The sequence below is a fragment of the Boleophthalmus pectinirostris genome, unplaced genomic scaffold, assembly GCF_026225935.1.
Source record: "Boleophthalmus pectinirostris isolate CB_2022bp ecotype Guang Dong unplaced genomic scaffold, ASM2622593v1 HiC_scaffold_237, whole genome shotgun sequence".
NCBI classification, from domain to species: Eukaryota; Metazoa; Chordata; class Actinopteri; order Gobiiformes; family Gobiidae; genus Boleophthalmus; species Boleophthalmus pectinirostris.
In genome coordinates, this window is record NW_026571216.1 from 1 (window position 1) to 25,000 (window position 25,000).

At 40.7% G+C, this 25,000-nt stretch overlaps 2 protein-coding genes across 2 annotated transcripts; one reads left to right on the top strand and one right to left on the bottom strand.

Moving 5' to 3' along the window:
• The first annotated feature begins 1,070 nt into the window (after positions 1–1,070).
• On the top strand, positions 1,071–3,970 carry rab20 (RAB20, member RAS oncogene family). The gene is made up of 2 exons (XM_020939168.2): positions 1,071–1,418; positions 3,008–3,970. Exons 1-2 carry the CDS (start codon positions 1,229–1,231, stop codon positions 3,589–3,591), a joined length of 774 nt encoding a protein of 257 aa, XP_020794827.1. The 5' UTR covers positions 1,071–1,228; the 3' UTR covers positions 3,592–3,970.
• Positions 3,971–4,421: 451 nt separating this feature from the next.
• col4a2 (collagen, type IV, alpha 2) lies at positions 4,422–16,999 on the bottom strand (the record flags this gene model as incomplete). The annotated part of the gene is made up of 43 exons (XM_055159697.1): positions 4,422–4,945; positions 5,604–5,890; positions 5,971–6,162; positions 6,639–6,755; positions 6,833–6,979; positions 7,057–7,155; positions 7,239–7,400; positions 7,465–7,581; positions 7,652–7,777; positions 7,894–7,965; positions 8,197–8,490; positions 8,896–8,970; positions 9,034–9,097; positions 9,235–9,416; positions 9,489–9,614; positions 9,700–9,843; positions 9,922–10,092; positions 10,163–10,324; positions 10,400–10,621; positions 10,727–10,825; positions 10,963–11,037; positions 11,309–11,353; positions 11,693–11,876; positions 11,953–12,059; positions 12,141–12,213; positions 12,288–12,439; positions 12,528–12,599; positions 12,669–12,818; positions 12,887–13,000; positions 13,124–13,187; positions 13,305–13,349; positions 13,437–13,472; positions 13,546–13,593; positions 13,683–13,727; positions 13,811–13,882; positions 14,337–14,378; positions 15,831–15,866; positions 15,947–16,000; positions 16,077–16,112; positions 16,184–16,252; positions 16,335–16,451; positions 16,654–16,698; positions 16,865–16,999. Coding segments are annotated over 43 exons (4,929 nt in total), but the record flags the coding sequence as incomplete, so codon positions are not given.
• Positions 17,000–25,000: the final 8,001 nt, after the last annotated feature.

The following is a 25,000-nucleotide window of genomic DNA, read 5'->3' on the forward strand; positions in this document are numbered from 1 at the left end:
CAGTTTAATATGATCAACAAAGGCAGCATGTATTTGTAGAAGAGCCACCATCTTACGTTCTAAAAACTCACGACTAAATGTGACGTCTCGTGTGCAAGTACAACCGTACAGAGATTGATTATCCACCACGCTGGAACTCGTTTACTAAAAAAAAAATAGAAAAACAGAACAGCGAAGAGTTTTAAGGTTCAATTCACCTGCACAAACTGCAGGACTGACCTGCGATCAGTCCTGAGCCCGTACCCTCCACCCAAATACATACAGACAAGAGTCCGCAGGGTCCTAGAGACCCCAAAACAACTACCTAACCCTGACGCACTGTTAGTTTGGGGCAAACGAGTGGAAGCATCTTCACTTTACCTGCTTCGTCTAAATACATCCATACAGCGCACAGTGGAAGCGCAAATACTGTGAGGAGGAAACACAGCGCCTGCCGCATGCCGCTGTCTCAAACGGACACTTTCATCCTATCCTCACACCGACTACGACAGTGCACTTTGTCTTATTCTTACCTAATATATGACAGCATTTGAGAGCTGTCAGCTTTACACGGGTGATCCCGATCATGAGGCACTAGCCCTGCAGGCGGAGTGACCACAAACAGGAAGACTTCCTATGGTACATTCAGGGCCCCTCGAACACAACAGCACCAAAGGGTTCGCTCTGGATCTAATGATGGATATAATCCCCAACAGTGTGTTGGTATCATTGCCTGTATTTATATATAATGAAATACGAGAATATTTAATCTATATAGCTTCAGAATTGCAAGCATTTAAATATATACCATCAGAGATTAAATACCAATGTAGCATTTCTATTCACCTATCTTGACGAAACTCACTTAATGTCTTCTTCACTTTTTGACAGGACTTTAATACATTGAACTTAAAATGTTTTATAAAAGAGCGAGAGCGAGAGAGAGCCATAAATAGTAAAACTAGAATAAATTAATGGGATGCCTTGAAAACAAAGTTCGGGGATTAGTAGTTCCATAATCCCTCTTTAGCTCTTCACCTACTTCCTGTTTGACATCAGTACTTTTTGAAGTTTCTATTCCCTGAACTTCACTCCACATTGTGGCTGAGTTGAGTAATGCTGTGGGGAATTTATATGTTCACAAAATGGCAGCTCTCTCAAGAGTACGGATTTACATCATTTAAATCAGATCACTTCTCCCTTAAATCTGCTGTCCTCTTTAACTGGTTGAGAAGCGGACCGTGGCACCATGCCCGAGGTCTCTAAACTGAAGAAGCCCGACGTGAAGCTGGTGCTTTTGGGAGACATGAACGTGGGGAAGACGTCCCTGCTCCACCGCTACACGGAGAGGAAGTTTAAAGACACTGTCAGCACGGTCGGTGGGGCGTTTTTCCTCAAACAGTGGGGGCCATACAACATCTCCATATGGGACACCGCAGGTAATCTAAGTATTTTGTGTAGTACTACTTGGACAGTCTCTTTTGCTGTTCTGTACCCTGTTGTTTACATGAGGAGTGGTAGATTGGCCTCTGTACCTGGGCTCAGACATGTGACTGACCCTAGAACCAGAAGAGCCCTTTTCTCACGTCCACATGTTTAATCAGCTGCAGAACACAGAGATCAAAATCCATTTGGCAGCCTGAAGCACAATAGGTCTATCCCCTAACCTCGTAAAAACCTCATATACAGCCCTTCAGTGTCCCATATGATTTTAAACAACTAAAACCAGTATATCCTATCAATATATTGTCCTTAAATTATGTCTAAATCTTTTAATAAAGAACTGTATTTAATTAGAAAAAACACTGTCTGAAACCAATACCCATTTACTCATTTATTGTACAATTATTGCTTTTTATCACTTTCATTAGAATTCTCACTTGACCTAAAATATATGATTCTTTGCTTGTCCCACAATCCCAGTGGTAAAGGAGTCAACGTGCCTAATCATAAATATTTCTTTAGATAAGGATAACAAAATTGACCTGGCCTCAAACATTTTTTCTGCCTGCGTATGCGCGACCCCTGACAGCCTGAGGTGGTGTTCAAATCAGTCATTGAGGTAGAAAATGCTGACTCAACAGGAAGTAATTTCAGTGTTTTCTAAAAGCACTGGTTTCTACCCCATCCCAAACACATTTTTCCCAGACATATGGCAGTTGGACAGTTTCAGACGAACTGTGGAGATGTTTATGTTGTTGGTATAATATTATTTTAAGAGCTGTTTTTTCAAACTCTGTGAACATCTAGCCCTGTTCCTCATATTGGGTCACATGGTAGTGCTGCTGTGACCGGAAGATTTGACTGCTTTACATCACATAGTACTTTCCAGAGCTTACAGAGATTATAAATTGTTGAAACAATATTAAAACACACATTATTCTCGCACAGTGCCGTACAAGCGACAACAGAATACACAACAGAAAAACTAAATTTGGTATTTTAATATAAGATGGATGTTTATAATTCTTGCATGATCAAAAATGTGAGAGCCTTCCCATGCACACAATGTAACCTTTCACAAGCAAAATAGCTCATGTTTATTTCACAAAGGCTTTTTGTTCTCAGACTTCGGATGGCCAAGCGCAAGGTACTGTATTTTGTGATGTTTTCATTACCACAAAAAAAAAAAAAAAAAAACGTGGGGAAGTAAATATTAAAATATTAATAACTAAATGTCCAGTTTTAAAAGAGTTTTTCAGAAGGTTAGGTTCTATCTGTGCTTGGTTTCTCTTTTTTCCCCACGTTTTTTTGGTTGTATTTTGCATTTCCACCTTGCTTGCCACTTCCCACCTGAATGTAATGAGCTTCAACTGAACCAGACTTCTGAGTTGAGAATAAAGTGGGGTCCCCTTTGTCTTTGCATGGGATGGGTTAAAATGTTGTACCTGCTGTAGTTCTTCCATAGTACTGTATAAAAATCAGATTAAGTCACAGTTTATTCAAATATCTTCACTGTTTCAAGTACAGGAGTTCAAAAGTAAATAGCTGATCTTTTACAATAACGGTTATCTCTCTGTTCCTCTAGGTCGGGAGCAGTTCCATGGTTTGGGGTCCATGTATTGCCGTGGGGCAGCTGCCATCATCCTAACCTACGATGTGACCAACTGGCAGAGCCTGGTGGAGCTGGAGGAGAGGTTTCTATCACTGACGGACACTGCTAACCACGACTGCATTTACGCTGTCGTGGGCAACAAGGCGGATCTGACTGATCTCACTGCACAGTTACCTCAGACTTTGGACTCAGGGGACCAAACCAATAGTGAAGAGTCGCAGGTACTATCTGCATGTCCCACCCCACCTGCCTCCCCTGTCTCCATCTCTGGTGTACTCCTTCGCAAACAAGTTACCCACGACGACGCTGTTGCTCTCTATGGACGAATACTACGCTACAAAGGTTTGGACGAAAAAAGCACCCTGCCTGCTGAGAAGATGTGCTTTGAAACTAGTGCAAAAACAGGATATAATGTGGACAATCTTTTTGAGACACTGTTTGACCTGTTGTTACCCTCTATTCTCAGGAAAAGAAACGAGAACCAAGAGTCCCCAACTGTAGACTTGGAGGAGTGTAGAACAAGTGGGGGAAAGCGGGGCAAAGCTTCCTGCTGCTAGGAATACTTTTTAAAACAAATACATATACAATCAAAGCACTAAATAAAACTGTGATAAAGATCTGGTGATATACATTTCCAATCTTGATGAGAAGTTCTATGACATTTCAGTCTTCCAGGTTTTGTAAAAAGTGGGCCAACATCATTACTTTTCTTTAATCTCTGACCACTGAAATAGCACTTTAAAGTGATCATAAGGACATTAAGACAAAATCCAATCATTGCACTGATGTTTGAGAAGCACATTGTGACAGTATTAGCATTTTATTATTTCACAATCTTGTTCTTCATTGTTGCCAATCCTAATGCTCACTGTGGCATAGCATAAAAAGTGCATTTAAGCTTTTTTGATAAATGCAATAAAGATTTTTTTAAATTTAGTAGTTATTGTGAATTTCCTTTAAATTGATAAATGACCAAAACTTGTATAAGAAACACAATTTTAATATTTTACAAAAAAACAACATTTAAATTGATAAAACAATGACATGGGAACTGATTTTATAGTGGTTGACCTGATAAAATTGTTTCATCATTCATAATAATTGTTTTCATCATTTTCAAACCAGACATTGCACACAAAACAAATACTTAAAAAGCTATGACTATGAAAACTATTAATCAGTTTAATGTCAAGTGCATCTATTTATACGTCCAGTGGGTGATATAAACAAAAAAGAAGGAGGAACAAGTTTGTTCAGCAGAGATAAATAACTAGTCAGTGCATTCTGTGAACATACTTTTGTAAAAGATTTGACCGATAAAAGGCTGTTACAGAGTTAAGAGAGTAAAAATCATAAATCAGAAAGTTAGTGGCTTTGTGGAGTAAGGTCACATCTTACCTTAAGAAGAATATAATTATAAGCATAATGTGGGCATCTTTGGTTTGGCTGTATTGATAGATTGATGTCAATGAATGTTATTGGAGGTAATAAGTTAAAAAGCACCAATCAACACGTATGTTTTTTCATAATGCAGTAAACCTTTTTAGAAACAATAATGTATTTACATCAAGGCTTCAGGGCCGAGGACAGTCTTTGAACGCTGTCTATATCCATCCCCTTTCCCTGGAAACATCTGCTGTGGATCGGGGGACATTTTTACAAGTTCTTCATGCAGACTTGGCAGCGGCTGATGCGGGACAGGAGCTGGCCAGCTTTTAGTGTCTCTGCTGAAGGTTCACTGTGGAAGGACTGGTCTATGGATGTTAGCCAAAAACTGTGCTTGTTAGCAAAGTAGTGACATGTGCCTTTGGCCCCATTGCACTCAATGAACGGTGTGGTCCTGAAGTCCTCCAGACAGGAGCCAGGAGATGACAACGACTGCCCTCCACCTTCATTTCCAGCTGCGGTGTGCTGGAGAAATACATGAGAAATCTTATGTTATAATAGTATATTAAGTATAAGCTTCCATTGTTTTTTTTTTTTTTTTTTTTTTTTTTTTTTTACAGATACTATGACCTTTAAATGCTGTGTATTTTGCAATTTTCTGATCTGTGTTTCATTATCAAAAACATACCTAGACTTGTGCTTTGTTTCATTCACACATATTTGACTCACAAGCCCTACATATGATACAATCAGAAAACACCTTGTGATGGCATCTGGCAATACAAGAAGTGTCCCACTGTGCTTTCAAAACTCCATACACCTTCACTAGAATCATTTGGATGATTTCAGTCCTGAAATTGTCAATCTCTACTGAAAAAAAGGGTTAACTACCATTGAAAACTATCGCTTCATGACACCACAAGGTAGAAAAGAGCATTTTGAGCTTTAGAGATGTAGACAGCCTATGCAGAATTACCCAAACATGTGAATGAAACAAAACACAACTCTAGTTATGTTTTTGAGGAGGTAACAATATTCTAACATGGCTCTTGACAAGAGTCACTTTCGTGTAATATAGAACCTTTAATTCATAAAAAGACAACTAAAAACAGTGTCATGAAGTATAATAAGAATCAGAAGAATCAAGAGAACAGAGCAATCCTTGTGTAGCTCTCGAACTCACCATGAGAAAAGAGTATCCAATCCATAAACTACGCCATCCAACTGGACACTGTGGGATGGTGATGTCCTGACTGTGGACAGCTATGGCCACAGAGGGAGCCTCGCAGACTGAACAGCGGCTAATGTAAGGCCTGATGTCCTCCTCCTCCACCGGCATCATGGGAAGAGGAGCAGTTGTCGAGAGCCAGTAGGACTTGTCATTTCTGCTGGCGTAGTAACATAAATCTCCAGGATTACAATACAGGAAGGGCATAGTGCTGAACTTTGGTAGACAAGATCCAGCCAAACCTAAATCCAACACAACAACAAGCAATAAATAAAAGTAAAAAATATAGATACATATATATGTTATTTAGAATATTACTCACCAAGATCCTGGTTGTGAGCCTTTTCCTGGCCTTCAAAGTACAGAAGACTGTATCCATCCCAGAGCTTGGTCATCCCCACAGGACACATAGGTGTGTGGTCAGTCTGACTGTGTTTCACCAGCAGGTAGCCAACACTCACACTACGGCCGGGCATGCCAGGTAAACCCGAGATGCCAGGTCTGCCACGGGAGCCTGAAAGGTAAGAGCAAATTCTATAATAAAAGCTGTGACTTTATTGTCTTTTATAATATTTGGTTTGAAAATTTGGACCCTCCACAATCCAGTCATGGAATTTCTCACTGCATTTGCACTTGCAAGGTTTCTGATTGGATTTGCACATCAGCACATGTGAAAAACGATATACTCAAACATGGTGTTTTTTTATCAGCAACCACACAGAAAAAATTAAAATATCTAAATATTAATCCTTAGCAATGTAACAAATGGTTAACTACTACAATATTTATGTTGGAAATCAAAAGCTCTAGAGCTGTAGATATAGTGTTATGATCATAGGTAGTTCTCAGATGCATGTACTGCTGAAATCCATTTAACTGAATCAATTTTTTATAAAGTTGTACCTCTTGAAGTAGTTTAAATTTACTTACTTCTGGTTATTCTCCTTGATCTCTCATCATAATAATACATCACCTCAGTCTGGTTCCTACCTTCCATTCCTTGTAAACCAGGGTGTCCTTCTGGACCAAGCTCTCCACGAAAACCAGGTGTACCAGGACGGCCACTAATACCAGGCATCCCTTTTACACCAGCAGCACCAATATACCCTACACAGGGGAAGAACAGTGATTTTATTTGTGTTTGACACTTGATAAACACAAATAAAATTATGATGATGACAGACCTGCATCTCCAGGGGTACCCTGTTGACCGGCATCTCCTTTGACTCCCTGTGGTCCCGGAAAGCCAGGTGGCCCTGGAGGACCTCTTTCACCTGGAACTTTGACTGGTAGCGGGGCAGGCCCTTGATCACCCTCAGGTCCAGGAGGACCTGCAGCAGGCAATCAGTGCATTACTACATGTGCAAATAAAATCTAAAAAGAAATGTTATTGTGTGCATCAGTTTACCTGGGATTCCTGTGTTTCCTTTTGGCCCTGCTGGTCCTCGTTCACCTTTTAGGCCCATTACACCAGGAATCCCCATCACGCCCTGATCTCCTTTAACTCCTGAATTCAAAACAAATGAGCAACAAGGTGAATATGGATATTGAACCACTATTCAAGATAAATTTCTGTACATTGTCCTGTACCTTTTCTTCCTGAAATACCATTGGGCCCTTTGTACCCCGGTGAACCTTGGTCTCCCTTAAATCCTTTAAATCCTTGGACTCCTGGAAATCCATTTGGTCCGGTCACTCCTTTCTCTCCAGGGGCTGCACTGGCACCAGGGAGACCTCTCACACCAGGGAAACCTAAAGACATTTATAACTTTAGTTACCAGTTCCCAGCCAAAGTGTCCATGCTGCATCAACTTACCTTCATATCCTCTAAGGCCCTTGGAGCCAATATCTCCAAATGAACCTTTTCTCTCAGCTGTGCCGTCTGGTCCCCCCAGACCCCTAGGTCCTGGTGGTCCTGGTTGGCCCGGGTCACCTAAACATATTGAAAGTAAAAGTCAGATGAGTTGAAACAAAACAAATTTAAACCATTTACAGAAACTAACCAACAAGGCCTCTTGAGCCCTGTAAACCCTCTTTTCCTGGAAGACCTCTCTCATGGTTGGGTTCACCATTCTCTCCTTTTGGACCTGTCAGCCCTGTTTCTCCATCTGGTCCATAGTTATCAAATCCTGAGGAAAAATAACAGCACATTTATGTATACTATTAAAACAACAGACAAATTAACTATACAGACAAAGGAGACTCTGTTATCTCAAATAAAGTACCACGATATTTATAGAAATACCTGGGGTGCCGGGGAGACCCTTTTGTCCTTTCAGTCCATGTAATCCATAAAGCCCCTTCAGGCCTGGAAAACCTTTGTACAAATTTAAAAAGAAATCAGTGACTGAATATAGCATATAAAATCCTCAAAAACAAAAGTAGAAACTCAAACAGTGGCTTGTCCCACAGGTCATACTCAGCACAGAGCATCCCTGTGACTAACTGATGGACACAGGAAGATGAACTGTTAAATATGTTTTCGTGTTGCTGCAGATCTAAATTTTCTTCGGATCAACATCTGAATGAATGAACATTTGAGTAATACCTTTGTTCCCTGTGTGACCAGGAAAGCCAGGGAGACCTTCTTTTCCTGGTAATCCCTGTGAACCTTTTAGTCCTTGTTTGCCAGGGGTTCCCTTCTGTCCGTCTAAACCTAAAGAAGTTGAAGAGTTTGAAATACGTCCATCCAAAACCATGACAATATTTCTTTTTCTGTTTCTAAAATATACCTCGTTGGGGCCAGTGTCTCCCCCATCTCCTCTAAACCCATGTCTTCCGTCAATACCATCAAATCCAGGGGTGCCCCTGATTCCTGGGTTTCCAGTCAACCCCTTTTCACCTGTAACAATGATATTTAAAATCATGAATGATCACTACTAATAGGGATGTAAAAAATACTGAAATTTGTGTATATATATATATATATATATATATATATAATATATACACACACACACACACACACACACACACACACACACACAACAGATATGTTTTATTTATAATTACAAAGTTATTTTGTGACCGTAGTACAAGATTGTTGCTTATTTAGTGGAGGGAAACTTGTTAATTATTTTGCAGTTGTTTCATTATTTTGTTGTGGTTTATCAAAGAAATGTTGTTGCATAAATGTGGTTCTTAAAAAACAGCAATATACCATAGTATCAAGTATCATATCGAATCGTGAGGGACTCAGCACTACTACTATTGGACAGTGAACTGTTGCAACTCTGATGGAGTTTACCTGGCTCTCCGGGCAAACCAAATTCTCCTCTGAGTCCTGGAGATCCTGGCAGATCTATACGAGCTCCAGCGAGTCCTAGAACAAACAGAAAATAAATGAAAGATTAAGTAAGAAATGAGTTTGTTTAAATGAGTCTACCTTTAATTCCTTTGATTCCTTTGTCTCCCGTTGCACCATAGGCTCCTGTAGTTCCTTTAATGCCCTGAGGGTCAAATTACAAAACCTTAATTATTTATTTATTATTATTTTTATATTTTGAAAATAAAAGAAAAAGAGGAGAGAAGGGAGACAAAATAATTTAGCTATTATTAATACTCTATTTATGATCATAACACACACCTTATCACCAGGCATTCCTTCAAACCCAGGAATTCCTCTATTTCCGGGGACACCTGGCATTCCTTTTATTCCCGGAAGTCCCTGAGCACCTGGGTTTCCTTGGTGTCCTTTTTCGTGGCTGGGGTCTCCGGGTAAACCGGGATGTCCCTCCATTCCCGGGACGCCTGGAAATCCTTTTGAACCTGTATCAAAGACAGACTCAAATATAAATTACAGAAAGACCTTGAGGCAACTGGACGAGACTGACTACTTACCTCTTTGCCCAGTAAAACCATAATTTCCAAAATTTCCACGGTCTCCTTTGAGGCCTTTCATAGTAACAATTATAATTTGGGGGATCTGAGGCTTCTTTCCAGGTGGGCCGTCAAGACCTCGAGCCCCTACAGATATAGAAAAGATGCAGAGACAGTTAAGATATCTGATCAAATGTTAAGTAAATGATCACATGTTTACTCTGAGCATCACCTTTCTCTCCTTTGAAGCCTGCAAGTCCTTTAGGACCACTTTCACCCGACACCCCAATATCTCCTTTGACCCCAAGGAGACCCTTTTCACCAGCATTACCCCTGCGACCTTCAAATCCTGCCATCCCTGGAGAACCCTTGTAACCTGTAGTAGGATGAGAAAGTTACAAATAACAACAAATAAAAGTATCACATCACAGTAATTCCTTTTTGTGATGCTAACCTTTAATTCCTGGAAGACCTGGCTGACCATGTGAACCATGAGATCCTGGATCTCCTTGCAGACCATCATGTCCAGTGAAGCCCACTTCACCAAACTCCCCTGGGATACCCTTCAGCCCCACTGGCCCTGGGGGGCCAGGGTCACCCTCTGTTCCCCTCTCCCCAGTGAAGCCTGACACAGAGTACAGACATTATTAAAGGGAAACTCCACCATATGAATGTATTGACCTCAGTGTTCAGACCTGGCAGTCCTATGGTCCCTCGTGCACCAGGCAGGCCTACACTCCCATTATCACCAGGATAGCCATACTTCCCCGCTGGTCCAGGTCTGCCCTCCTCACCCTGCAGGCCAGAAGGACCTGTCTCTCCCTTGAAGCCAATCATCCCGGGCATCCCAATCATCCCTGCCAGCAGAGAAATGTCTAAGTTTTATTCTCATAGCACGCTAACAGTAGTACATGTTTGTGACAGAACCTAACCTGTGTATCCCGGCCCCCCTTCCTCTCCAGTTTGGCCTTTTTCTCCCAGTGGGCCAGGGGGTCCCTGCTCACCTGGGGAACCAGGCATTGCTCCGAGGATGTCTCCATGAGCACCCTTTTCTCCCTGGGTCCCATACCGTCCAGGTTTACCTGACATCCCTGGGTTCCCCACAGTGCCTTTCATTCCAGAATGCCCATGCTCGCCCCGTGGGCCTGGAAAACCTGTGAGAGATATTCAAACACAATGACAGGGGGCCTAACAGGGGGATTTACTGGGGACACAGGGAGCATTACGAGACAACAATAGATCTCAGTCTCATCACTCACCTGGAGGTCCGGGGCTGCCTCCTCTGCCTTGATCACCCTGCTCTCCTTTTACTCCTAGTGGTCCAAATAATCCAGAGGGTCCTTTTTGGCCTTGAGGTCCTGTTAAAAAACACCAACAAGAAAACAAAAACAAGGAATAATAGTGTTGGGTCTGACCAGAGAAAAAATGTGATGACTTATACAGCATTTGTAAAATCATGCCATTGATTAGATAACAAGAGAGACAGATGTGTTACCATGTAAACCAGGAAGTCCGTGACCTCCAGGGGGTCCAGGTAACCCAGGGGGTCCAGGGATGGTTTCACAGAGACCTATGCGAGCAAACATGAGTTAGGAATTCACCCTGGTTTGTGTGAAGAGGAACAGTGAGACATTCATGTGAATTTACTTTGTCAATGCCCAGCGTGAATGTGTAGGCTTATTTTTGCAAAATCCCTTAACATTTTTTAGCTTGTATTACTATTAACCTAAACATCATATGTGAGCAATACAATATTAATCATGCATACCAGTAAAAATAGAGGCAAAGCCTTTGAGAGTTATCAAGAGAGATGAAAATTATTAGTGAATTATACCAGCTACCTGTTACATCCAACTGTTCTCCGTCTGCTGTGGGACTACAGCCGCCTTTCAGTTGCAAAGGAGATGAAAGAAAAAGGCATTCGGAACAAGAATTATTCAAAAGCACAAGCATTATCTCAAACAAGCTGAGCTGCGGCTGGTTTGAGAGTTGCACCCCCCTGCATCAAGTAAACAACCAGAGCCAAGAAAGTACACATTATTACAAATATCCAAATGTTCTGAATTGTCATGCACTCCCAAGTCACAGGCAATTAATATCCATTCCTCCTTTTGCATTATTAAAAAATACAAAAGCTAATATTGAATAGTAAAATGAAGGATAGAAGATAATGTCCAAGTAGCCTTACAGAAGTATGAGTAAAAGGAGATTTTGGTTCCACGTACCTGGTGTACCAGGTGTTCCTGCAACTCCAGAATACCCTGGGATGCCGTCATCTCCAGGTAAGCCCCGCTGACCTTTGACCCCACCGAGGACTTGCCCTGGTTCTCCTCTCAGCCCTGGAGTACCAGGTTGTCCCCTCCGACCAGGAAATCCCTTTTCTCCATATTCTCCTCTAGGACCCTCTCCCTGGAATAAAGGAAGTCAACTCTGTACCCTACACCTTTTGTATGGATAGTAAAAAATGAGTTGATAACAGACTTACAGGAAAACCACGACTCCCAGGAAAACCAGGGAGTCCATTTGGACCTGGAGCCCCTATTGCGCCAGACTCACCGTTGATACCTGTGTCACCTGGATCACCACTCTGTCCTGTACCAGACGCATGAATTTATATTGTCAGGTTCATATAGTTGACACTGGTAAACACAGGCAATTTCTTGATGTCCCCACCTTTCACTGTGGCCACAAACGGATCACCTTTTCTGCCTTGAGGCCCTGGCTCACCATTGACACCAGGAAATCCCTGCATTTGCACAGAAATAATCTGATTTGAAAAATCAATTCTTATGCATTTTTGTACCTACGAACAATACTCACAGGTAATCCATCATCCCCCCTGAGACCTGGGTCTCCAATGTCCCCCTCTCGGCCAAACTCTCCTGTCATGCCAGGGTCTCCCTGCTCTCCAGCTGGCCCCTGGGGTCCAGGAGGTGAGTTATCAGAGCTGCACTGACATTCTCCATGGTCACCTGAATGCACATAATAGTGTCAAATATTAAACAGAGAAAATAATGCACAATTTTATTTTGTGATTGTGCTGAGCTAGTTTTAATGCACCTTTGAGTCCCTTCAGTCCTGCGTTTCCTGGCCGTCCTCTTCCTCCAGGAGATCCTTTAAAGTAGTCGCTCACTTGTCAATAGCAGATAGAGTCAGTATCCCAGACTACAGCAGTATTACTCTAAATATGGTGTCACTCACATGATCCCAGGGGTCCAGGCTCGCCCTTTTCTCCTGGTCGACCTGGTTTGCCTTTGGGTCCTGGTTCTTTTGCGTGGACACCTTCTTCTCCTATCTGACCTCTGTCTCCAGGGTCCCCCCTCTCACCAAATGGACCACTAAAATCAAACACTGAAACAAAAAAATATTTTCTTGAAGTATTAGTAATACAAGGTGGAGAACAGCTTTAGTGAACTGACCATGTTGTTGTGTATCAAAAGCAGGAAGTCCTGGGGGTCCAGGAATACCAGGGTCACCAGTCAGGCCCCTCTCTCCTTGTGGTCCCTGTTCACCGGCAGGGCCAGGTGGACCAGCTTATCAACATGAGTTAAAGGATAAAAATGCATTTCATTATACTAAATGCAATTGCTTAACAGATTGATTTATAGAAAATGAAAACATTCCTTATCTCTTTCTTCATTATAACAGTTGTTTACCTGATTGCCCCCAGGGCCACACAGATCCAGATGAGATGAGCTCTCCAGCTTCACCTCTGTCTCCCTGAAATAAATCCATTCTTAATTTGTATTTGTGTCATCAGAAAAACCTCTCTTGTTATCGGTTTCATTTGTTTACCTGTATTTCCTTATGTATTGAGAGCACTCACTTCAGACTTACCTTTGGACCAACTTTGCCACTTTGACCTGGATCACCTGGCTCCCCCTAAAACAAAAGGGAGGAAGCGAATTACATTATTGAAGAATAATGCATTGCAATTTTGCATGCAATTTTTGAGTTTCAAACACTTACCCTTAGTCCAGGAAGCCCATTGACACCAGGAGGGCCCTACACACTCACAAAGAAACACATTTAATGTCATACAAAAGACATATGAGATTTCCATGTGTATTAAACAAACCCGCGAGCCAGGGAACCCCATGACACCAGTTTCTCCTCTGTTATCAGCCTAAAATACAATAAATATAACTTTGAAATTATGTTTATTTTCTAAGAATTACTGCTGTAATTTACTTAATTTGTTGTGTAATAACTCACCTGATCTCCTCTTTCACCTTTGAGGCCTTTTTCACCTTGGGGTCCCTGAAAAAACAAGTAGAGGATAATAAGTAACTTGTAAATGTGTATTACGCACTATATTGGTAGTTAATTGAAGTGTAATTTACAGATGGGGCATCCTCTGGTTGTTTTTGCTGATGAGTAGAGTTTCCTGGATACCCAGGAGGCCCTGTCTCCCCCTTGTGACAAAAAGAGGAAATGGAAACAATATAATATTTTGATTTACCATTTTTATACTAATACTAGACCTGTCACAATAATTACTTTATCACCTTATCTTTCATAGCTTGGATCAATATCTATCTATGTGTGTGTAGTTTTTTGCATTAAAGGGGATTTTTACATTACTCACTATTTGTCTCACAGTGGGGATGATACTAACTAGTGTGACACTAGTGTGTCATTCTACAATTTATTCATTACTGCTCGTGTTTTTTTTTACGCTATGATAGATTTATAAACTGTACTATACTGTAGTGTTATTATTGCCAATTGCATAGACTAGTTTCAACATTATTGTGATATTTTTCTGTTGTAATATATATTACATACATTACATTACATGTAAACACACTTGTCGTATTGTTTCTATTAGCTGTCTGTTTTGGTTTGAACAGAGAATGGCACACTTACTGGCTCTCCTTTGACTCCTTTGAAGACTTTGGTCATTGTGCCCTGTGACAACAGCCAACACAACATTGTATTGAGTATATTTTAATATTTTAACTTGCAACGATATGGCTTGGTATCTCGTTACATTAAAGCCAACTATGAGGACAGTAATAATAACTATAATATTGCCCTACAGTTTTATCAAAATCTAATACAGAAATTATATACACACACACACACACACACACACATATATATGTATATATACAGGCCAAAATACCTGCAAAGAGTGAGACAAGTCCTAAGAAGCCAGCTCAATGGCAAGTACAAGGCACAGGCAATCAACAGCTACGCCCTGTCAGTGATCAGATACCCTGCAGGAATCATAAGCTGGCCAAAGGAGGAGATACAGACCACAGATGTTAAGACACGAAAGCTCCTGACCATGCATGGAGCGTTACATCCCAAATCCAGCACCCTGAGACTGTACGCAAGCCGGAAGGAAGGGGGCCGTGGACTAGTGAGTGTGGGAACCACTGTCCAGGATGAAACATCCAAGCTCCTTGAGTACATCAAGGACAAGGCCCTGACAGATGAGGTGCTCAGAGAATGTCTCAGACAGTGGGGTCCAGAGGAAGAGGTGCTGGAGGGATCATCATGGCAGGACAAACCCCTACATGGGGCGTACCACAGGAACATAACTGAAGTGGCTGATATCAAGAAATCCTACCAATGGCTTGAGAGGGCTGGTCTGAAGGACAGCACAGAGGCACTGATCCTGGCTGCTCAGGAGCAGGCCCTGGGCACTCGAGCAATAGAGGCCAGATCTACCACACCAGACAAGACCCACGGTGTAGACTGTGCAAAGAGGCTCCTGAGACAGGCCAGCACATAACTGCAGTGTGTAAGATGCTGGCAGGGAAAGCATACATGGAGTGACATAACCAAGTGGCGGGCATAGTGTACAGAAACATCTGTGCAGAGTACGGGCTGGAGACCCCTGGATCAAGGTGGAAAACACCTCCAAAAGTTGTGGAGAACGACCGAGCCAAGATCCTGTGGGACTTCCAGATACAGATGGACAGGATGGTGATGGCGAACCAACCAGACATAATGGTGGTGGATAAGAAACAAAGCAGAGCCGTGGTGGAGGACATCGCAATACCAAGCAATGGTAGTATCAGGAAAAAGGAACACGAAAAACTACAGAAATACTAGGGGCTCAAGGAGGAGCTGGAGATAGCCTGGAAAGTGAAGGCATCAGCGGTGCCTGTGGTGATAGGAGCACTTGGGGCCGTAACCCCCAAACTGGAAGAGTGGCTACAACAGATACCGGGAAAAAACAACGGACATCTGAGTCCAGAAAAGTAGTACTGAGAACAGCAAAGATACTGCGCAGAACTTTCAGGCTCCCAGGCCTCTAGAGGACCCCAGCTGGATGAGGGTGAGAGAGACCAACCACTGTGGAAGGTGAGAAACACATATTATATATATGGAGTGTGTGTGTGAATGTACCTTTGGACCGCGGGGCCCGGGAGGGCCTGGAGGGCCCTTTAAAAACAAAAACAAATAAGATAGTAGTGAGTAGCTGTATTGTGCTTCATGAATAAATCACTTGTCTACACACTTACCTTTGGACCAAGAATACCTTTGCTTCCAGGCCAACCAGGATTTCCAACAGGTCCCTTAGCACAAACATGGTTACTTAACATAATTATTTCAAAAAGATGACTCCAAATATTGTATTGTATTGTGTCTTACAAAAATCCCATTGAGTCCTGGGGTGCCTGGATCTCCCTGAGGATTTACAGGAAGATAATTTAGCAATATTTAGTAAATGATACAGAGCTTTATTTCAGTCTTTGTACCCTGAAGCGTTCCATGAAGACACTCAGCTCTAGTGAGTCTCCCTTCTCTCCCTTTCTTCCTGGAGTCCCCTACCAGACCGAAAGGAAACACATCAGCCACTTTGTAAAAAAAAAAAAACATAGATTAAAGAGAGAATAAAGTTACACCCACAGGTATACCAGGGACCCCATTGTAGCCGGGCTGTCCTGAACGTCCTGTGTCTCCTTGAGTCCCATTACAGCCGTCTGCTCCAGGCTTTCCTCTGGGTCCAGCTTGTCCTGGGTGGCCCTACAGTGTAGATCACAAATTCATACATTATACTGTGTATAGTTTCACGTGTCAAAAAAGAGAGTGCCGATGAGTCTATTTTCCTGCAACTAATGTTGAAAAGCATTTTGACTTTGCTGTGATGAGAATTCCTTGATATTACAACAAATACATGGATGCTCTGCTAGGATATAAAAGTATGCATCAAAAGTTGTATACTTACAGGTATTCCATCATTTCCAGAGAAACCAGGGACACCAGTCATTCCCTGTGAAGGTAACACAAGTTTATGTATAGTTATATAAATTATATACATATATATAATCTGATTTATGTTCGAGGTAATTAAACATTTATCATAAATGAATTTGCTAATTGTGGTATATCTATTAGATTAAGATAAGGTACCAAAATTACATTAAAAAAAAGTTTACCACACTGCCTTTAAGGCCCATGATCCCCCCTTGTCCTCGGTCCCCCTTCTGTCCTTTGTGGCCCTCGATGCCTTGGTCCCCTGGTCGCCCTGGAGGCCCCTGGGGCCCCTGTGGACCCAGGGGCCCAGGTGAACCCTGAAGAATACAGACAAAGCAAACAGGTGGTTTAGAGAAAGTGAGTAAAGTAGGGAGTTAGGAAAAAACTATTTAAGATATTTTTTTATTTTCAACACTAGAGGGAGACATATGCTGTATGCTAACCATTTCGAACAGCAGAACTTCAACTATTTTGTGGCATCTAGTGGCCAAAGAGTTTACAACATATTACTGTATTAAAAATACTGCTAAAAAAATAAAAATCCCTCGACGACTTCAACTAATTTACTTAAAGTATAATTCAATACTATACCCTCAGAGTATTTTATTGTATATATTTTATTGTCTAAATGTGTTCAATTGATACGCACTTCAAACATCTCTTTTGTCACACTGGCCTGTTTAAGAGGTCGAGATTAAGCTTGCCTGTGTAAGTCAGTGATGTCTTTTGCATATCTCCATAATATAAAGTGGAAGGCGCATTAAAGTTTCACAGTGCTTAACTGTAAAGAGGACACAGAATCATAAGGACATAGAAACACACGTGTATTCTGACACTATGGGAATAGGAGTTTTGGATGGACAGAGAGTTCAAAGGTCAATCAGCTACATCCCCTGAGTTTTGTGAGAATGAATAAACAGAGAAAGTCTTGTCCCCCGACAGATAAGCTGATGATAAAAATACACTATGGAGTCAAACAACAAGTATTTAAAAGCTGAGACTGAAAGTGAGGCACAGTAATGAAAATCAAATAGTTCTTTTACAAATAGGCATGCACCAATCCAGCTTTTTCAGTTCTGATATGATTTTAATACTGCAGATTTAAGTATCTGCCAATACCTGATATAAACCAGTAACTAAAACCTGGCCAAAACTTTTTTGGCCAACTACAACTTGTAAATAGCTTAATTACATTAATTTAAAAGTATAACCAGGATCTCAGCTCGATGAATATTTTAAAGTCGATGTCCGATCCAGCAAATTTTTCACTACTGGTGCTGATATCTGACACCCGTATCGGAAAGGTGCATCCCTCTTGACAAACACCTTGTATATGGCCTTAGCATGCTTGGTTATATCTTGTGACACTAGGACCAAGTCTGTGGTTCAAATACCCACCAAAAACAAAACATCTGACCTTCAATCAAAGAAAATAAATATAATCCAACTGCATTTCTTCCCAACAGGATCATTTCTGTTATGGCCTAAGGATAGCCAACCGTCCAAGCGTCTGGAGACATTTCCTCTCAGTGATGTGGAAATCATATAAAAACTCTATATCTCAGTGCAAATGGTTGATAAAGTGCGTCTGGAAGGAAAAGCTGCCACCTTCTATTGTTGCACTGAAGAAAAAAAAAAATCCTTGGTTGAAACTTGAGATGAACCTGACACAAAAAATCAATTCATCACAATCAAAATAAGGAAATAAAGCAAGAAAAATATTGCATTTGTCAACAACAAATGCAATATTTGTATACATTTACACAGTTTGTAAAGGGCAACCAAAAGCAAAGGCCCTGAACCTTTTTTTTTTTTTTTTTTTTAAATCACAGAACCTCATTATTCTGGAATGAACTGGCATTTATAACATGTACACAGTGCATTTGTACTGTAACTTGAAGATTTGTTTTCAAGTTTATATCTGAGTGGGTATCTACAGTAATTCAGGTAAGTGATGTCATGATGTGGCAGTGCTCAAGTTTACAGCTACCTTTTACATTTTGCTCTGTGAAGACTGGCAACTCTACAGCTAAAATTATCTAAACAAGTCCACTGAAGGTGTATGAAAGGTGTATTTAAAAACACAGTGGAGCACTTCCTGTACAGAGTGTTTTCTTTTTGAGCGAAGAACTGAGCCTAAATATGATGGATTTGTGTGTACATGAAAAAACAAACAAACAAACCGGCTATGTTTCTGATAAGGAAACAGCATCATAACATAGATCAAAAAATAGTGCAATATGGGTCTTTAATCAGAGAATGTATAGAATTGTTTGAAAACTAATACGTAAATGCAACACTGTAAATATGGTTTTGACCCTTGTCCATCTCTCTTCATCACTCTCCTCCTCATTCTTTATGCAAACGCTGCCTCCACTGAGCAGTTCCTCCCTTCCTTTCCAGAAACTTTCCCTGCATACCTCTGCATTTCCTTTGGCTATTCTCTTGTTTGCTTGACCTTTCTGTCTTATATGATGGAGACGTACACAGTGAAAACATTGCTGGCTACTCCTCTCACATTTTTTACAGTGTCAAAAACATTGCCATATAAATACAATACTGTGCAGAGGTCACTGCCTCAGAACGAGAAGGTCCTGAGTTCTATTCCCAGACCTTGACAGGCTGGCTAAGTGGCATTGAAGTACGGGTCAAATGCAGAGGACACATTACCCTAAAGTGACAAAAAAGTAGACCTATAGCTTACCTTAAACATTTTTAAGAACAAATAAAGGTACTTCCATGCAGTGGTAGAAGGTAAAAAAGTACAATTAGTCAAATACTATAACACAGTTTTAGGTATTTGTACTTTAGTTAAGAGTGGATACTTTTTACTTATACTTTCTACATTTGAGAGCAGATATCTGTACTTTCTCCTCCAGGACATTTTTGAACTGGACTGAAAAATAAAAGTATTTTTCATATGATTTTAAGTTTTTTTTTTTTTTTTTTACCATGATTGTGGTAACATACTGACTAAAGAGTTCAAGCTTCGGCTTTTGGCAAAATTAAGGAATTGATTCGTACTGGCACTGTTGCCCAAAATCAGTAAAAAATTGTATCATTATCACTACATTGAACACTTTAAAAAATATACTAATGTACTGAGTAACTTTTTGCCTCCGTATCTGTACTTTCACTTAAGAAAATTTGTAAAATTTTATGGCTACAGATCAAAAAATTTGCTTAGAAATCTTTGAAAATCTCCTGAATGTTACCAGTGCATAGTGTAACTTTTCTGGTGGAGATGCTGTTGCTTTGTCTGGAATGTTTCACAGTATGGCATTAAACTTTTCTATCCTCATGGAGACCAAACTAGACCAAGTTACAGGTCAGATCTGTGGAGAGGCAACCCCACTTACAGTCAGAATACCACCAGAAACGTTACACAATGCCCCTTTAATAGTCACTTGAATTTACACTAAAAATAAAAACAGTTACTAGGAAATATTGATAAAAGAGTCTAGACCCCTTTTCTGATTTACACGAAGTAGATGCTATAAAACAGGACCATATATTCCGTATTTTTAGACTGTGATGAAAAGAGATTTGTGTTGTGGAATCCAGGTGTTCTTCTTACGAGCTTGTCCCAGTTTTGTGAAAGGAAATGTGGATATCTTTGAAGGCGCTCATGATTTTAGCAGATTATGAAGCCCAGGAGACTAGCGCTGTCCTCTGACCCCTCTGTAACTGTACCTATCGCAGCTGGCTCGCGTCATACCTTAAGCCTCTGTGTCTCGTGAGCTCCGTAATGGGCTGGGGGCTGCCATCAATCATGTACTTACAGACACGTGGAAAGGGGACAGGAGCAATGTGGAGCAGGTGAACTGTGTATGCCCTGAGATTTAACTTTGAGGAGAAGCTGGATTTTTACTGTACAGGGCAATAGTTTAGAAAAAGGAAGAAAACATCTGTTGTTTCATCATAGTGAATATATCAAGAAAGACAAGAGTGGCCGTAAGAGACAGAATATAGTGTCGTCAACAGGCCTATAAGTTTCTAAGACTTGTTTGAAATGTTTTTCTTTTTCAATTTTGCTTCTGATGTACTTCCTTTAGACTAACTAAACTCATGACATTATCTGATTATGAGTCTATCGAGATGATGGGCGACAGTAGCTCAGTTGGTAAAGCGTTTGTCCACTCATCTGAAGGTTGGCAGTTTGAATCTTGTTCTTGATGTAAACAGCATTGATTGAGTGGTCAGATCCACTGACCCACAGTTTGGTGGTACGATTCCAGCTCCCACAGATGAATGCTGTCATTGTGTCCTTGGGCATGACCCACCTCGCCCCCAGTGTCTGCGTTCACTGAATGTGTGTGAATGGGTGAGTGGTTCCTTGATATCAAAATAACAATGATTTGTTGAGTTTTTAGTAGACCAACATGCTACAATGCTGCGTACGATACAATAATATTTCATTCTTTTTATTTTTATTTTTACAATTTTACCAATTATTCATAATTATTGACATCACCATCAAACATTCAATGCATCGATCACCTCTCCTCCAGTATGTAACCAGGTTTAGGAAATCAAACTTTTTGAAGATTTAAGTTAATGTGACAAAACTAAAATACCCCAAAGCAAGAAAAATCATCTGACAAAGGCTTTTTGCTGAAACATAATTTTTTTAAAAAAAAGCTTTTGAACGTGGGACATCTGAATGTGCTGTACATTTTTTCACTTTTAAATTGCTGCTCCTTGCATTTGCACCTCTACAAGAACTTTGTTTCTTTTGAATGTGGAAAAACAAACAAACAAACAAACAAAAAAAAAACACTTCACATTCAGGTTCACGTTTTTAGAGTGTGGACAGAGACCTGAATAATTCATGAAGATCAATGAACCGATGAACTAATCTGGACATCCCTAACCCACAATAATCAGAAAAAAACATTGAGTTAACTATTGGCACCTTGACCCAGGCACATTAGACAGATATTCTACCACCAGTGCAGTCCTCCTTTCTTTACTTAAGCATTTTAAAAATGATCAGGCATTAACCTCTGACCATACAACTTATGCTTCACTGACGATGAGATGTCCCAGCTCACACTGAAGCTGGAGGAATGCAGAGGAGGATACAGCAACACGTGAGAAACATGAGCAGACAAAGTGAAGTAATCTAAACCAAAACTCAAATTAAACGTGACATGTTTTGGTCATTCGCCGCTGAGGATTGCGGGTGACGTTTTACAACTACATAATAAGATCCAGAAGTGCAGGTGTGAGATAAGTGTGGCGGGCCAGCTTCCTGTCTGTCATTCACAGACACAAGGTGAAGGAGTACTCAGATTACAGCCAACACAACCAAGCAGCAGGTGCAACTATAGAAACTAAAATGCTATATTTACAAGTAAAATATAAAAGTAAGAATTACTCCTATTTCGCATCAAATAATGCAGATTTTAAATCCTATTTCATCCTCAATTCTGAATTAAATAAAATTACTTGTTATAGTAAAGTGCACAGACCTTATGTGTTGTCTCACAAACCATAAAAAGGTCTCTATTATGATGTGTGATAGATGTGTAGCTTTGAAATGGCGTTCCTTTTTAAATGTACAACTCAAACAAATTTCCTCTGTGGGAACAGTAACTAAATGTTTGCATTGTAAGTTGCTCACCTGCGTGTAGGCCTTTATAAATTGGTGTGAATTTCAAAGCAGCGGTAGCTGGCGTGAAAACAAATTGTGTTGATTGATCTCAAGGTAATATGAAGTATCTTCATTTTTCATCACTGTGCAACCTATGAATAGCTTGACTTCACTACATTCCCAACTTTCCGATTCCTCTACAATCAGACACTAAATTTGGTCTGATAACGTCTGACCCGATTTCATTCCGGCCCGTTCCTCCACCCTTTCCTCAAGAAGAACGCCTCATGTTTACTTTTCTCATTCCAAAATCAACGGCCTATTAAAAGATCCTGTGTCTGACACCATCCATTTTCCCTGTAGCTCGGAGCAGCCCCGGGGGAGGAGAGTTTGGGAGCAGGGCAGTAGGAACAGGATGGGAACACACAGCCCTGCAAACAGACCTCTGACCTGGGCCTGGAATAAAATAATCCATAAACAACTGCCCGGAAGCTGACTCCGCTGGTGACTGTCTGCACAAACAAAGATTTGATGCCAAAAAAGTGATAAAAATCTGAACCGGACTGGCGTGACAAAGGTGTAACTCCTACCTATAAATGCAGTGATGATAAGGTTATTTTTAAACTTAAAGGTGCACTTTTTATCTTTTTGGTTGGGGGTCCGTCACCTTCTTGTTTCTATGGATATGTCTTTGCTCTGCTTATGATGTTCCACAGTATGACATTAAACTGATCTACATTACATTTATTCAATTATAGGTGGTTTTATTGCTCAAAAACATTCTGCCTGTGAGCGGGTTGGTCTAAGTTTAATGCCATACTGTGAAATATTCCAGACAAAACAATAACATCTCCCTGAAGAAAAGCATTTGGCAGACCCTCCACCAGAAAAGTTATCCACATATTAGATAAAACTTACATAACAAGCAATTCACTTATAATCAAGTCTCTTCTTCTTCAGTGGTGTCTGTGAGCTCACTGCAGAGGAATGCCAGTCCTTCTCAGCCATGTGTTTAAGTGTGACAGTAAGACACTGTTATTGGTAACTGTTTAGAATAAAGTCAGACAGCAAGTGATGAGGTGGTGAAGATGCACTACACATAGAAAAAAAGCTCCTAAAATGGTAGTGTATTTAGTGTTTTAAATGTCAAATAAGTGCATTTTTGCTTTATGCCACCAGGGGGAGTCAGTGGGTTAAAGTGATCATGATATCTAAATGGCCTTATATGTATTGGACTTGACAGATCAGGAAAGCTCTATTTAGATAATTGGTTAGTTTAATGAGAAAGCGTTTATCATTGTCATGTGTAATTTAAAGATGCACTATGTAACTTTTCTGATGTTGGTCCACCCCCAATATGCCTGCATGGAGATTTTATTGTTTTGTCTCGAATAAAGTATTGCCATCTAACATTTATTTAATTAAAGCATTTGGATTGCTCACATATAATTTTTAAAACATGGTTTCTGTGAATGCAGCACAAACACACACCCAGTCACGTCTGACCTGAAACTTGACATGGTAAGATTAACTGCTTGTCTCTATGGAGATGGATAAGATTAATGTCACACTATGGAACATTCCTGGCAAAGAACAGCATCTGCACTGAGACCACAAGGTAGTGAACCCTCCATGAGAAAAGTTACCACTACTATACTACTACTGCTACTACTAGTATTGCTACCACTCCCACTACTACTACAAAAGTCAAACCATGAGAGAGTCTGGCCATTCCAGACTCCCACCATCGGTCTTTGGTGACTTGCTTCCACCAGCTCACGTGTTTTTGTTGGACACGTTTTTGTTGGACTCATTTCCTGCACATCCATATCCCTGTATATGAGACCCGGGGGAGCAGGGGTCTGTTCCCCAACAGTGAGCCAGGTTAAGGCCCCAAGGATGGGGATGGCTCTCCACTGGACTCCCTGAAGATGTCCAGCGCTGGGTAAATAAACACGTAGAGATGGTGTTTAGAAATGTATGAGCGAATGTTTAGATTTCACATGGTCTTGTCTACAGATCAGCGTTCCACAAATAACAACCCACTTAAGATGAGAACCTAAGACCCCTTTTGTACATTTATTTTGTATTTTGTATCTTCCTGTTGCTTGATTCTGTATACCCTGGAGTCTCAACAGTTGTATGAAAACATCTGTATTTGTTTGAGTGCACCGTGGAGGGGATCTTAATGTTTCTGTTGTCCTGGATTGACTCTATGTAAACCCACAGAGTGTTTAATAAGCCTTATTGGCAGACTTCTGACGAACCTGAAACGCATGCCATCACTAAGGCTACTAGGAGGGTGGTAGTACTTGTTATACTATCAGCATTACTACACTATATCTTCCTGTACAATCAACAATGTAAATGGACTGTACAATACGTTTACCTATTTAGAGTTTCTTAAAGAGTGACATTGAAGTGCAAGTAAAAGTATTAGTATTTTTTAAGTAATATTTTTTAAAGTGTACATTTAATAATTTTTTTCGCCCCTGTATTTTATCTTGCCATAATATTTACTGTGTATATAATTGCCTTTGATTTTACACCAGATGCCCTTCCAAACTGAACTCTTGTAGGTTTGGGACAGGTTCAATATTCACTCCTACTCCTACTCACTCTGGCTGCTTTAGTGTTTTCTTCCCACACTGTTCAGTCCAGTCCCACATCGAACTTCTGTTTGGAAGAGTATTACATGCGTCATACCGAGAACTACTTTAAG

Bases quoted from the DNA above. Each gene is read 5' to 3' on its own strand.
- rab20 (XM_020939168.2), top strand. From the start codon at position 1,229: ATGCCCGAGGTCTCTAAACTGAAGAAGCCCGACGTGAAGCTGGTGCTT. The intron at 1,419-3,007 runs GTAATCTAAGTA...CTGTTCCTCTAG, and splicing joins CTCCATATGGGACACCGCAG to GTCGGGAGCAGTTCCATGGT.